This window comes from Bos indicus, chromosome 1 (genome assembly GCF_029378745.1).
Source record: "Bos indicus isolate NIAB-ARS_2022 breed Sahiwal x Tharparkar chromosome 1, NIAB-ARS_B.indTharparkar_mat_pri_1.0, whole genome shotgun sequence".
In the NCBI taxonomy this organism is placed as follows: domain Eukaryota; kingdom Metazoa; phylum Chordata; class Mammalia; order Artiodactyla; family Bovidae; genus Bos; species Bos indicus.
This window is the reverse complement of record NC_091760.1, coordinates 128878913-128892222: the sequence shown is the minus strand read 5'-3', so window position 1 is coordinate 128892222 and position 13310 is coordinate 128878913. Positions and strand designations below refer to the sequence as shown.

General features: G+C 44.8%; 1 protein-coding gene across 2 annotated transcripts in view; it reads left to right on the top strand.

Moving 5' to 3' along the window:
• CLSTN2 (calsyntenin 2) overlaps window positions 1-13310 on the top strand; it is a 745907-nt gene that overhangs the window by 602156 nt on the left and 130441 nt on the right. For both annotated transcript variants that reach the window (XM_070794086.1, XM_070794095.1), the window contains exon 6: window positions 12310-12495. In XM_070794086.1, coding sequence (XP_070650187.1) covers window positions 12310-12495 — 186 coding nt within the window. The remainder of the gene's footprint in view (window positions 1-12309; window positions 12496-13310) is intronic.

Genomic DNA, 13310 nt, shown 5'->3' with positions numbered 1-13310 from the left:
TAGAATCCTTTGTTCTTGCAACTATGCAGGTAGGTCAGGTCATGAGGTTTCTACAGACCTCCAATAAGACAAATGTTATTCTCTGTTCTGTAATTTCTTATCTCTATATAAATGGAAAACTTTTATACTCTTAAAGATTAGAGCATTGAGAATAGGTTATCATGTATATTTCAGGGAATTAGCAACATTCTTGTAGCCAAAAAATAGAATACAAAGGTTAAAATAAAAGAAACAGATCTAATAGAAAGTCAGGTTTATTCTTCCCTATTGTACTTCTCAAATCACCTATGGTGAAGGATTGGCTTTTTTCCCAATCATCATGAACCTTAATTCTTTAAAAACAATGAGACAAATTTCTAGAAAAATGAAATAAATAGCAAAGACATTCAAAATGTAAGCCAATTTTTAAGTATTATTGGATTTGATAAGCATAAAATCACCCTGTCAAATTGCTATAAAGTTTTTTAAAATGTTACCCTGGATTTCTATGGCAGACCTATAACAAGTAACTCCAAGGCCACACCCCTCTATAGACCACAGTAAGTAGCATTGTCCCAGAATCTGTTGTTTCCTTTGCCCTCCACAAAATCAGAAATGGTTTAGGCTTGGGATTCTCAGATGGCGCAGTGGTAAAGAATCTGCCTGGCAAAGCAGGAGACCGTAGAGATGTAGGTTTGATTCCTGGGTCAGGAAGATCCCCTGGAGTAGGAAATGGCAACCCACTCCAGTATTCTTGCCTGAGAAATCCCCTGGACAGGGGAGCCTGGCGGGCTACAGTCCATGGAATTGCAAAGAATTGGACACAAATGAGCATGCACATGCAACATGCAGATCTTTTTAATTTAATCTGATCATAAGCATCTTTATATGATCCTTACTTACCTCATGGTACTGGTTCTCCTGACTGACAATAATAGGCCAGGGAAGAGGGTATGATAGAAGCCCCTGATTTTGTCAAGGAGCTATTGGGCAGGAAACTATCCGCAGTTGCCTGGATGCTTCCAGAATAAGGCCTGAAAGTGTCCACCCACATGCCTGACTTTGAAATCCCCCAGGTGACGATGTGAGGGTTTTCTCAGACCAAGGATTTGGTAATCAAGATGGTGACTTGGGATGAAATTAAACCCTTCTATCATCAGGAAATTAAAGAGAACTTCACAGGCAGGACAAAATTTGAGGACAAATTACTGGTTGTCTCATTTGACATTTATTGAGACATCTTGGGGGACTAAAAAGGTTGCAAATACATGAGGGTTTCCAAAATTGGACTCACATGCAAGTGCAGTTTCATCATCATACACACTCGTCCACAGACACTCAGGCTGAAGTGTGTATGTATGTGTGTACACACAAATGCACACACACGCACGCACACACACACACAGCAGCTATATCTAGGATTCTTCACATTTTAGTGCCTGGCAGTTTAGCTTCCCTGCATTGCTGCTGCTGCTACTAAGTCACTTTAGTTGTGTCTGACTCTGTGCGACCCCATAGACGGCAGCCCACCAGGCTCCCCCGTCTCTGAGATTCTCCAGGCAAGAACACTGGAGTGGGTTGTCATTTCCTTCTCCAATGCATGAATGTGAAAAGTGAAAGTGAAGTTGCTCAGTCGTGTCCAACTCTTAGCGACCTCATGGACTACAGCCTACCAGGCTCCTCCGTCCATGGGATTTTCCAGGAAAGAGTACTGGAGTGGGATGCCATTGCCTTCTCCATTCCCTGCATTAGGCAGCCAAATTAGAATGTGTGAGTGTGTGTGTGTCTGTGTGTGAGTGTGTGTGTTTTGATTTTCATATACCTAATCATTCACTCATTTCTTAGATATTTATTGAATACCAGTTATGCACCAGGCCCTGCAGAGTGATGTACAAGTTATGCTCCGGTACATGAATAGATGATACATGAGTCAATAATTCTCAGTGGGGAAGGCCAGGCAGGAGTTGGGTAGAGGTAGGGCGCATCACCAAAACGAGACCCAGACAACCTCCTTTACAAAGTCACATGCGATTTGGGACCTGGAGGAAGAGAAGGACCAGCCACCGGGGTGTCAGGGACTGAGCACCAGGCAAAGGGCTGCTTTGAGTTGTACCTCCTGATCTGAACTGTGGGTATTTTTTCTCTTCCTTCCTTCTTTTTTTGTAGTTAATTAAGATCTCTCTTTTTAGTGAGAATTAAAAGGTAATAAAATGCTCTTGTGAAGATAAGTATAGTAAATGGAAAGGGGTCAGTAATGATGGAAGGGAGAGGACTCCTTATATTTGTAATTGAGTTCAGAGAGTTTGTGTTTTCTTTCTTTTGAAAGTGTGCCTGCGTGTAATTGTTTTTAATTGGGGAAGGGAAAATCGCATAATTTAATGCTTAAAAAGTGATGTATGTCTTATGTATTGGGCCCAGGCTAAGTAGTTTGCATGTATCATCTGATATAAACCCTTTCAACAGCTCTGAAATAGGTGATAATATCACCAGTGTTTGCATGAGTAAACTTAGGCAGGAAAGGAGCTGACTGGCCCCCCAGCACATGGTACCAATAGGTAGACCTAGGACTTACACCTAGTCTGACCCCAAAACCTAGGCTCCTCTCTCTGGGATAGTTAATTAATATTCCCATTCTACAGGTGAAGAAACTGAGGCTCAGAAACATGAAGGGACATGCCCAAGGTTATTCAGCTGGAAAGGCAGCTATTGGGGTCAAAATGATTTTCAAGACAGTGACAGCAGAGTGTTACACCAAGCATGGGGCCCTTCTGTACATGAAGCTGGTCTTGGAGCCAGGACTGGATGCCTGGCTCTGACTCCTTCCAGCTCTGACTGGAAGTCTCAGTCTCTGACTGAGTTTCTGACTCAGTCTCTGTTCCTTCCAGCTAAATGTCCCATCTCCTGCTTATAGACCCACAACAGCAGTAGAGAAAATGTTAAAAGAAAATGAACTCAGAAAAGCCAGGATTCCTTTTAGAGGTTGAGTCTTAGAGTCCTATAGGCCTGGCACAAGTCCTGGCCTTACCACGTATATGATCTAACCTTATCTCCACACCAGTTCCATGAGCTATAGTTGTAATATCTCCGCATTTTACAGACAAGGAGTGTCTTGCGCAAGGTGCAGTAGCTGGCAGGCAGAGGAGGCAGGCATCTGACTCCTCCTCCCTCATGTCTCTACTTCGTTGTCTAAGCGTCACCATGGCTCTAACCAAAATCAGACTGGGATTCTGAGGACTCCACTCCAGGAGCCCTGGGGGAAAGGAGACATGAGGAGGGTCTCAGAAGCTGGCTCTTGTCACTCTCTTACCAAAAAGCTCACTTCCTGGCCCAGCACTCAAGTCCTTGCCAATCTGGCCCCAAAGTTGCTTTCTGGCCCATCTCACACCAGGTCTCCTAGATGCCCACTCCTGGCCTTACATTTGTCTACACTTGCTGAGTCCCACCAGGCCGCTGAGTGGGGAGCACCATTCATATCATTTTCCATCTAAGTAGCACTGCTTGTTGTTGTACCAAGGCCATGGTGGTGACACCCTCCAATTCTCTCTGCCCACCGTGTGCCCCGCATCCTGCAGTGCTGTGTTAACCGTGCCTTCTGCCTGCATCCTGATGCTTGGACAACCAGGGCCTGGCTGAGCCTGGAGAGACTGCCCCCTCAATCAGCGAATTCCTAGAGAGAATGAACAACTTACCCTTTTGCTTTTCAGGCACTGACCAACCAACCCAAAACCTACATCCCACCCACCTCTTTTATCAGGGTCTCACACTCCAGCCAACATTTACCTGCACTAATCACCCCAGGGCCAGGTACCAGACAGCTAGGGACAGCTCCATGCCCCAGAGCCCACTGAAATTATACAAACTAGGTGATTCTAAGGCTGCTTACCTTGCCTGACCTCTTCCTTCCATGCAAACCATAGCACAGGCTCTTGCCCATGGTTTTTTCCTCTCCCTCTACCTCTTAACTATCCCTGGTGATTCTCCATGCATCCCCAGTGGTGGGGGACCCCCTCTATTGGAGACTTGTGAGTATAACAAACTCTCTTTTCAATGGCAATTATATCCTGATTTGTTGGCCTTATCACACTTAAATAATAATACAACCTATGCTAAAACGAAGTCCAGATCACTTCCTCCAGGAAGCCTCCTTTGTTCACTCTAGTCAGTATAACTTACCTCTTTTTTGTTCTCTGGGGTCTGCTTTTTGTCCCTCTGTCTGCCTTAAAGCTGGCTGTGTGCCTGTCACTGCCCTTACCTGACTGTCAGTGCCTCTGAGTCAGGGCTCATGAGTTACACTTTTCTGTCGCTCATGCCTGGGGCTCTGCCTAGCCCATAGTAGGTGCTCAGTAAATGCATAGCATCAGAATAATGATAAGAATGATACAAGACTGCTGACAGGAGTAGTAGCAGTAGCTGTCTGTTCCTGGTGCTTTGCATTTGTTATTGTTTTGTTGCTAAGTCGTGTCAGACTCTGCAACTCTATGGACTGTAGCCCGCCAGGCTCCGCTGTCCATGGGATTTCCCAGGCAAGAATACTGGAGTAGGTTGCCATGCCCTCCTCCAGGGGATCTTCCTGACCCAGGGATAGAATCTGCATCTCCTGCTGGGCTGGCAAATTCTTTACCACTGAGCCACCAGGGAAGCCCTGTGCTTTGCAAACCTTTTCTCCAATTCCCAAAGCAACTCTTCAAGGTAGATTTATGTAATCATAAATTTTAATTCATTTTCAGATGTGAAAATGAAGCTCAGAGAGGTTCAGTGATTTACCCAGGGCCACACAGCCAAAAAGTAGCAAAGTCATGATTCAGACCTGAGTCTGTCCAACTGCAGAATTAACACTGTTGAATTTGGCTGAATTGAACTGAAGTTAATTTCCCTATTGTGTGACCCTGTCAGTGGTGACCCTCTGTGTGGCTTGATTATGAGGTGGCAATCGGAGATATTTTAGTGTTCTGGACACCAGACCTAATCTAGCTGCTAAGTGACATTTCCAAAGCACAGTCTGCATTCTTCATACCCTCACTAAACACCCATTTATAGCTCTTCACTGGTCCTAAGATGAAACCCAAACCTCTTAGCCAGCATTTATCATCTGACCTCCACTTACCTCTCCAGCCCATTTCTACCTCCTCACTCACCCCCAGCTCAGGTGCACTGGATGCCAGTGAAGATAAAGATGCTCCCTGTTGAGCATGTCCACCTCCCGAGCTTCTCCCAGTAGGAAAGGAAGTCCCTGGGTACCAAATCAAAGTCACCCATCCCTGGAAGAAAGACTTGAAAGATGCCAGGTGGTTGACACCTACAGAGTCTAGTTAGAATATCAGCTAACTGAACAGTCCCTGATCAGGACAACCCCTTTCCTATCCCTCCCCCTCCCCAGCATCCCCACATCGAGCCATTTATTTTGTATGAATGCAGCAATTTCCTGGACAACCTGATGCTTCTTCCTCTGCTAGGAGCTGAGACTAGGAAGAGCTGGAGGCCCTTGAACATGCACAGTTAAGGGGAAAAAAGCATCAGACACACCTGTGTCTTTCCCTTCCCTCCTTCGGTGTCACTTCTGAGTATAGAGTTGGAACGATTTACCGAGTGTCTTGAATTACAAGAGCCCATAAAGCCTGTGCTTTCCAGAAGTCTCAGCTTAGCTTTTTTCCACCTCCAGGCATCTAATAAGAGAGTTCTAAGTAGTTAATCTTTTCCTAATGAGAAAATATATGTTCCCCAAATTCAGCAGGAGTTATAATACATTCATCCCATTTCTAAATCTTTAATCCCCTGAGAGGGAATTTAATTCCTGAAGGCATTCCAGGGTAACCTTTCCAAGAATGTTTATGATGCCATTGAGCCCGAGTATTAAAACAATAGGTGGTCTACTTCTTTTCTCTTTATTTAAGAAAAAAAATGAACAACAGTTCATTAACTAGTCTCTAGATCTTTCATGAATTGGAATTATTTTCTTTCCAAAAAGATTTCGTTTCCAAGTGGGATAGTTCAGAGAAGTTTAGGAAGCTTGTGAACCAAAGTGGGATGTTTCTATCATGAGGTATCATGGGGAAGGTCGCTCTGTTGGGCCCTCAGCCTTCAATGCATACATCAAGCCTATGAGGAGGTATAAGTATCTCAGATCTACAGGTGAGGCCACAGAGGCCCAAAGATAACTGCTTCGCAAAGGTCACATGACCCGAATTTGGGTGAGATGAGATTCAAACCCAGATTTCTTCAAGTCTACAGTATCAAAGCAGCCCCTCGACCCCTACAACTGCCCCCAAGGTCAAGCATTGATGAAACTGACAATATTCCTTGATCCTTTACCATCATCAGAAATTATCATTAAAAAAAATTTATCAGTGTAAATTGAATATTCAAGATGAATCTGTAAAAATTGCCATTCTCAGTCCCAGCAAATCCTCGGAATCATAGAGGAGTTATTGTAAAAGAACTAGACAGCCTTGAGCAAGTCACACCAACTCTCAGCCACAGTTTTGCCATGTGCACTATTAAGATAGTAACACCCACTCACTGGGTCGCTGGGAGGATTAAATGAAAGAACAGATGTCAAAGCACCTAGCATCTTGTAGATGCTTATAATTGTATGTCCTCTTATTTCCTGCAATAAATGTTATTGAATACATGACCAATTAACAACATTAATACCATATCTGATGAATGTATCCATTGTGTTTGAGGCTGAAATGATTCAGCATTTAATCTCCCCAGATCCTGGTGGTAGGTGCTACTTTTATTCAGGCTCAAGGTGGGTAAGTGGTTTACTCGGAGTCCACGCAGGAAGTGAGAAGGCTGGAGTCTGAGTCCAGGCACCCTGAATTTGGAGGTCATACTTTTAGACATCTTGCCATTCTACCCTCCAGAAAATGAGAATGAATAGATATTTCATGTGGCAAACACTGAGTTTGATGACTTGCCTTTTGCTCTCTTAAACCTCCGCCCTTTCTTGAAAAATGAAAGATGTTTGTGTGAGCTTCCCACTACGTCAAGGATGCTACACTCAGAAAGCTTCATTGATTTCTTTTACGATATGGTTGCAGTTTGTCTGCTCTCCATAAACCCTCAAAAACACGCCTCATGAGATCACAAAAGCTACTGGCAGGTGTGATGTTCTTCAAGATCTTTTCTCCCTGATTTCTCCTTGGAGAGGGCCTTGCCCCCTTAACCAAAGGCAGCAAAAGGACTGAAAACTTTGCTAGGACTCTGTCTCCACTATTTCAGTTCAGTTCAGTCACTCAGTTGTGTCCGACTTTTTGTGACCCCATGGACTGCAGCACGCCAGGCTTCCCTTCACCAACTTCAGAAGCTTGCTCAAACTAATGTCCATCGAGTCGGTGATACCATTCAACCATCTCATCCTCTGCCGTCCCCTTCTCCTCCTGCCTTCAATCTTTCTCAGCATCAGGGTCTTTTCCAATGAGTCAGGTCTTTGCATCAGGTGGCCAAAGTATTGGAGTTTCAGCTTCAGCATCAGTCCTTCCAATGAATATTCAGGACTGATTTCTTTAAGATTGACTGGTTTGATCCCCTTGCTGTCCAAACGACTTTCAAGAGTCTTCTCCGACACCATAGTTCAAAAGCATCAATTCTTTGGCACTCAGCTTTCCTTATGGTCCAACTCTCACATCCATACATGACTACTGGAAAAACCACAGCTTTGACTAGATAGACCTTTGTTGGCAAAGCAATGTCTCTGCTTTTTAATATGCTGTCTAGGTTTGTCATAGCTTTTCTTCCAAGGAGCTAGCGTTTTTTAATTTCATGGCTGCAGTCACCGTCTGCAATGATTTTGGAACCCAAGGAAATAAAGTCTGTCACTATTTCCATGGTTTCCCCATCTATTTGTCATGACACAATGGGACCAGCAGAGAAGGCAATGGCACCCCACTCCAGTACTCTTGCCCAGAAAATCCCATGGATGGAGGAGCCTGGTGGGCTGCAGTCCATGGGGTCGCTAGAGTCGGACACGACTGAGCAACTTCACTTTCACTTTTCACTTTCATGCATTGGAGAAGGAAATGGCAACCCACTCCAGTGTTCTTGCCTGGAGAATCCCAGGGATGGGGGGCCTGGTGGGCTGCCATCTATGGGGTCACACAGAGTCGGACACGACTGAAGTGACACAGCAGCAGCAGCAATGGGACCGGATTTTTTGAGCTTTAAGCCAACTTTTTCACTCTCTTCTTTCACTTTCATCAAGAGGTTCTTTAATTCCTCTTCTCTTTCTGCCATAAGGGTGGTGTCATCTGCATATCTGAGGTTATTGATATTTCTCCCAGCAATCTTGATTCCAATTTGTGCTTCATCCAGCCTGACATTTCACATGATGTACTCTGCATATAAGTTAAATAAGCAGGGTGACAATATACAGCCTTGTTATTTATTTGCTCTGGTACTTACACTCCTAAAAAGACTTGAGCTGGAATTTCTCATCAAAGATAACCACTAACATATCTGGATGAGAAAGAGATGCCCACGGCCCCCACAGAACACCAATACCAGGGATGTCTTGGGCTTCCAGAAGTAGATATTATGAGGAATCTCTCACCCACTAGCAGGAGAGACTCAAGAACTGGTGATATAGGGCCATACCATGGGCACCCTCCACAGAACCATTTCTCTGATCTTTTTAAATTGCATCTCTAAAGAGAAGGATGATACAGAGAGACACGAGTGAGGAAGGGAAGGAGAGCAGCCTCCTCCTTGATACCATGTCTTGTTACTGGGAAGATATTCTTCCATATCATTTCTGGACCAAGTGCCTTTGAGAACAAAGAGAAGCAAACATGTGATGGCTTCTGTTGGAATGGTTGTTTCTGTAGGACGAGAGTAGGGGCAGACAGGGAAAGTACCAGATAAGCTACAAATAGGCTATGGGTTCTGTCTGTGGCTCAAGAAAGGCTGCCAGGGCTGAAGTCAAGGTTAGGTTTCTGGGGCCCCCCAGATCCACCTGGAAAATATTTCCTGGGCTTACAGTTTGGTGTGGAGGGATCAAAAGTAAACTCACAATTCCTGCCTTTAAAGAGTTCCTAGTTACAAGAAGGGGAAGGCACACAAATGGGTCATTCCAATGACATCCTACAGGATCCATTCATGCTTTCTCCCACTGTCTAGTGAGTATCTGCCCTGTGCAGGGCATCGCGCAGCATGATGGGGATTCAGAGTTACCATCAGCTTGGACTCTACTGTTGAGAATGCTGTGAGGGCACAGAGGAAGGTTTCTATCCAGACTGGAGATATCCTGAAAGTTATGTGGTAGAGGTAACAGACAGACAGGAACAGGAAAGGAGCTCCATGCAGAAGAAATTGCATGACTGAATGCACAATGGTATGCGATATTTTGAACCTAGGTTGAGATGAGCCTGGTCATGTGTGGACTGCTGCTTACAGCACGGTGACTTTCAGATATATCAGACAAAAAGCCCTCCTGTCTGCCAGTGATTTGTCCTTTAGATTGACCTGGGGCCACATGGGCTATAGCAACTCCATGGTCTTATCCTCCAGGAGGTAATGGGCCATTCCAGACACAGCTCCTGGGGGCTCTGAGAGAAAACATATAATTGGGTAGATTCTCTTTTACCTATAGTCATTGTCATCTAAACATCCTTTCAATGGGAAGAAAATCCAAAAAGGAGTGAATATATGTATATGTATGGCTCATTCACTTTGCTGTACAGTGGAAACATTGTTAAGCAAGTATACGCCAATAAAATTTCATTTAAAAACAAACAAAAATCATCCCATAGCAAGTTCCTGGTGAGAAACCTCACAACGTGGTGTTAAATCTTTGCTCATGACTCCAAAAAATACATTACAGGGTGGTTGGTTATCATGGGGGTTCAGAGCTAAACCCAGATTGCCGGGTTATGTGGAATGTGCAGGGGGTGTGAGCATCTCCTTTCCTCTCTGGGGAAGGAAGAGCAAGGATTGGAGCCCTACTGCATGCCAGGCCCACATGGTTGCCCCACTTCACTGATAAGCTGCCTGAGGCTTGGAGACCTTCAATAACCTGCCCAAGAACTTCCTGACCTGATGGAGTCAAGCCAAGATCGTTGCTGCCTTTACTTCAAACAAGTTTCTCTGAGGCTCCCCATGGGCTTTCATCCTTGACATTCAGGCGTCAGCTCAGGCAGGAACTCTCTCCATCTGAAGAAGTTCCTCTCTAGAGGTCACCACTTTTCCTTTCATAGCACTTACCCTCCGTGATAGGACAGCATGGCGTATCCATTGCTTGTCTCTCTCTCAGCTCCACAAGGCAGGGACCCTTTCAGATTCCTTCATTGCTGTATCTGTGATGCTCCAAGCAAAGCTGGGGGCATAAGAAGCTCAAACATACGTTTGCTCACTGAACAAAGCCCTCTGTCCCTAAGCTCAGCCCTTTCACTCTGCTGGTTTCCTCAAGATGGCAGCCAATGGCCAATGGGTATTTTCAGGAAGCCCCTTGGTGGCTGATGAATGATCCTAAATGCAAGACTTTCTGAGTTTCCCAAGGGTGAGGCAGGCAATCCATAGATTTTCATTTTTACCTTGGCATAAAGACACCATCCAGGGACTTCCCTGGTTGTTCAGTGGTTAAGACTTTGCCTCCCAATGAATGGGGTACAGGTTCAACCCTGGTCCAGGAGCTAAAATCCCACATGCCTCCAGACAAAAAACCAAAACATAAAATAGAAGCAATATTGTAACAAATTCAACAGACTTTTTAAAAATGGTTCATATAAAAAACTTTTTAAAAATGTTTCACATAAAAAAACTTTTTAAAAAAGAGATACCACCTAGCAATGTGACAAATGTTTGAGAGTCATATAAAATAGTATCCACAACTCATGTTCCTTGATGATTCAGACTTCTACCCACAAGTCTGGCTCAGGCCTACGTAGACTTCTCAGGCAGGCATCATTGTCAGCAAGTGCTGTTGCCAGTCACCGTGAGCATGGCCTTGCCTAGACTCTGACTCTCCACTCTTGTTGTTTCAATCAGTTCTTGTGTACGCTCACTCTCAGTGTTTATTTTTGTTGATTGCTCTTTTTTTGTGTAGTGTCATTTTGATTGTGATTTTGTTCCTCTCCCACACTTTGATGTCTCCAAGTTATTTTTCCACTAAAATGCAGGGATAAGACCATCAGCCCTACTTAAGTCACAGTCCTGAAAGGGAAGGAATCATTGTGCCTAACCCCATGGCTTCATGGAGTCCTGAATTATCTTGGCCTCTTTTTTTGTTTGTTTGTTTGCTTGTGGCAAGGTGTATGCGTTCCTGAAAATCAACTTGCTGGGAAAAATGGGACAAGGGACTCAACAATCAAAAACATCATCAGTTCAGTTAAATTCAGTTCAGTCACTCAGTCGTGTCTGACTCAGTGATGCATAAAAAGAGACAAAGGGACTTCCCTGGTGGTCCAGTGGTTGGGAGCTCACCTGCCAAGGCAGGGGACATGAGTTCAATCCCTGGTCCTAGAAGATCCCACATCCCCCAGGGCAATAAGCCAGTGCACCACTATTAAACCAGAGTTCTAGAGCCTGTGCTCTGCAACAGGAGAAGCCACTGCTGTGAGAGGCCTGCATATGGCAACTAGAGAGTAGACACCACCCCTTCACCACAACTAGGGAAAGCCCATGCACAGGAAGAAAGGCCCAGCATAGTCAAAAATAATAATAAAATAAATTAAAAGCCAACCTTATTTGAAAAAAAAAGACACACACAAAAACAACACCAGCACAGTTTTACACAGGTTAAATGATTAAGAAATATATAAGTACTACAGTACATACGGTACCTTGCCTTGAAGAGACCTGAGGTTTGCTTGTGGTGGTGGATATAGGAAGGGTTGAAGCTGATGCATTATTGTGAAGAGGGTTTTCTGAATGACACAGAAAGCTGTAACTGCATTGCAGGCAGGTGTGGCTCATTACACATGGCGAGTGGAGTAGCTGGTAGATGTTTTGAGGTCTGTACGTGGGTCTGTTTTGTGCCTTCCTATGTGGCTTAGCTCAGCCAGGTGTGGATTTCTGAATTCATCTAGTGTTTCTTGGGGACAAAATCTTGCATAAGTAAATGTGAAATCCCCGTTATCCTCGAATCATTTCCTAATATATCGATTGTGGTGGTTTAGTCGCTAAGTCTGCCTGACTCTTGCGAACCCATGGACTATAGCCTGCTAGGCCTATCCTTTGTCCATGGGATTCTCCACGCAAGAAGACCGAAGTAGGTTGCCATTTCCTTCTCCAAAGGTACCAATTGTGTTGGAACAAATGTACATTTTCAAAGCACATGTTACAGCAGAACTGTCTGCACCTGACTGACGGTCACTCTTTTCCTTGTTTACTCAGACTGGACCAAGAGGATTGAGTACCAGCCTGGCTCAAGGAGCGTGCCCCTGTTTCCCAGCATCCACCTGGAGACGTGCGATGGGGCCGTGTCCTCCATCCAGATCACCACGGAGCTGCAGACCAACTACATTGGGAAGGGCTGTGACCGGGAGACCTACTCTGAGAAGTCCCTTCAGAAATTATGTGGTAGGCTTCCCTGTTTGGGTTATTTTTTAATTCATTGTTTTAAACAATATATACAAAGCGTATCTTACTATATTATGAAAGAATCAGCCGCTCCCCACTGCACTGGCACATGTGACCCCTGGATGAATATTAAGTTTACTTATTATGGTTAAATCAGCAATGCCCAACCTTTTGGCACTAGGGACCGGTTTCATGGAAGACAGTTTTTTTAAGTTTTTAATTTTGTATTGCTGCTGCTGTCGCTTCAGTCATGTCTGACTCTGTCCAACCCCATAGACAACAGCCTACCAGGCTCCCTCATCCCTGGGATTCTCCAGGCAAGAGCACTGGAGTGGGTTGCCATTTCCTTCTCCAGTGCATGAAAGTGAAAAGTGAAAGTGAAGTCGCTCAGTCATGTTCGACTCTTAGTGACCTCATGGACTGCAGCCTACCAGGCTCCTCCGTCCATGGGATTTTCCAGGCAAGAGTACTGGAGTGGGGTGCCATTGCCTTCTCCACTTTTGTATTGGGGCATAGCCAATTAACAGGCTTTCCAGGTGGTGCTAGTGGTAAAGAACCCACCTGCCAATGCAGGATACCTAAGAGATGGGGGTTTGGTCCTTGGGTCAGAAAGATCCCCTGGAGAAGGGTGTGGCAAGTCACTCCAGTATTCTTGCCTGGAAAATCCCATGGACAGAAGCCTGGTGGGCTGTGGTCCACAGGGTTGCAAAGATTCAGACATGACTAAAGCAACTACACACAGCTGATTAACAAGCAATGTTTGATAGTTTCTGGTGGACAGCAAAGGGACTCAACCATACACATACACATATCCC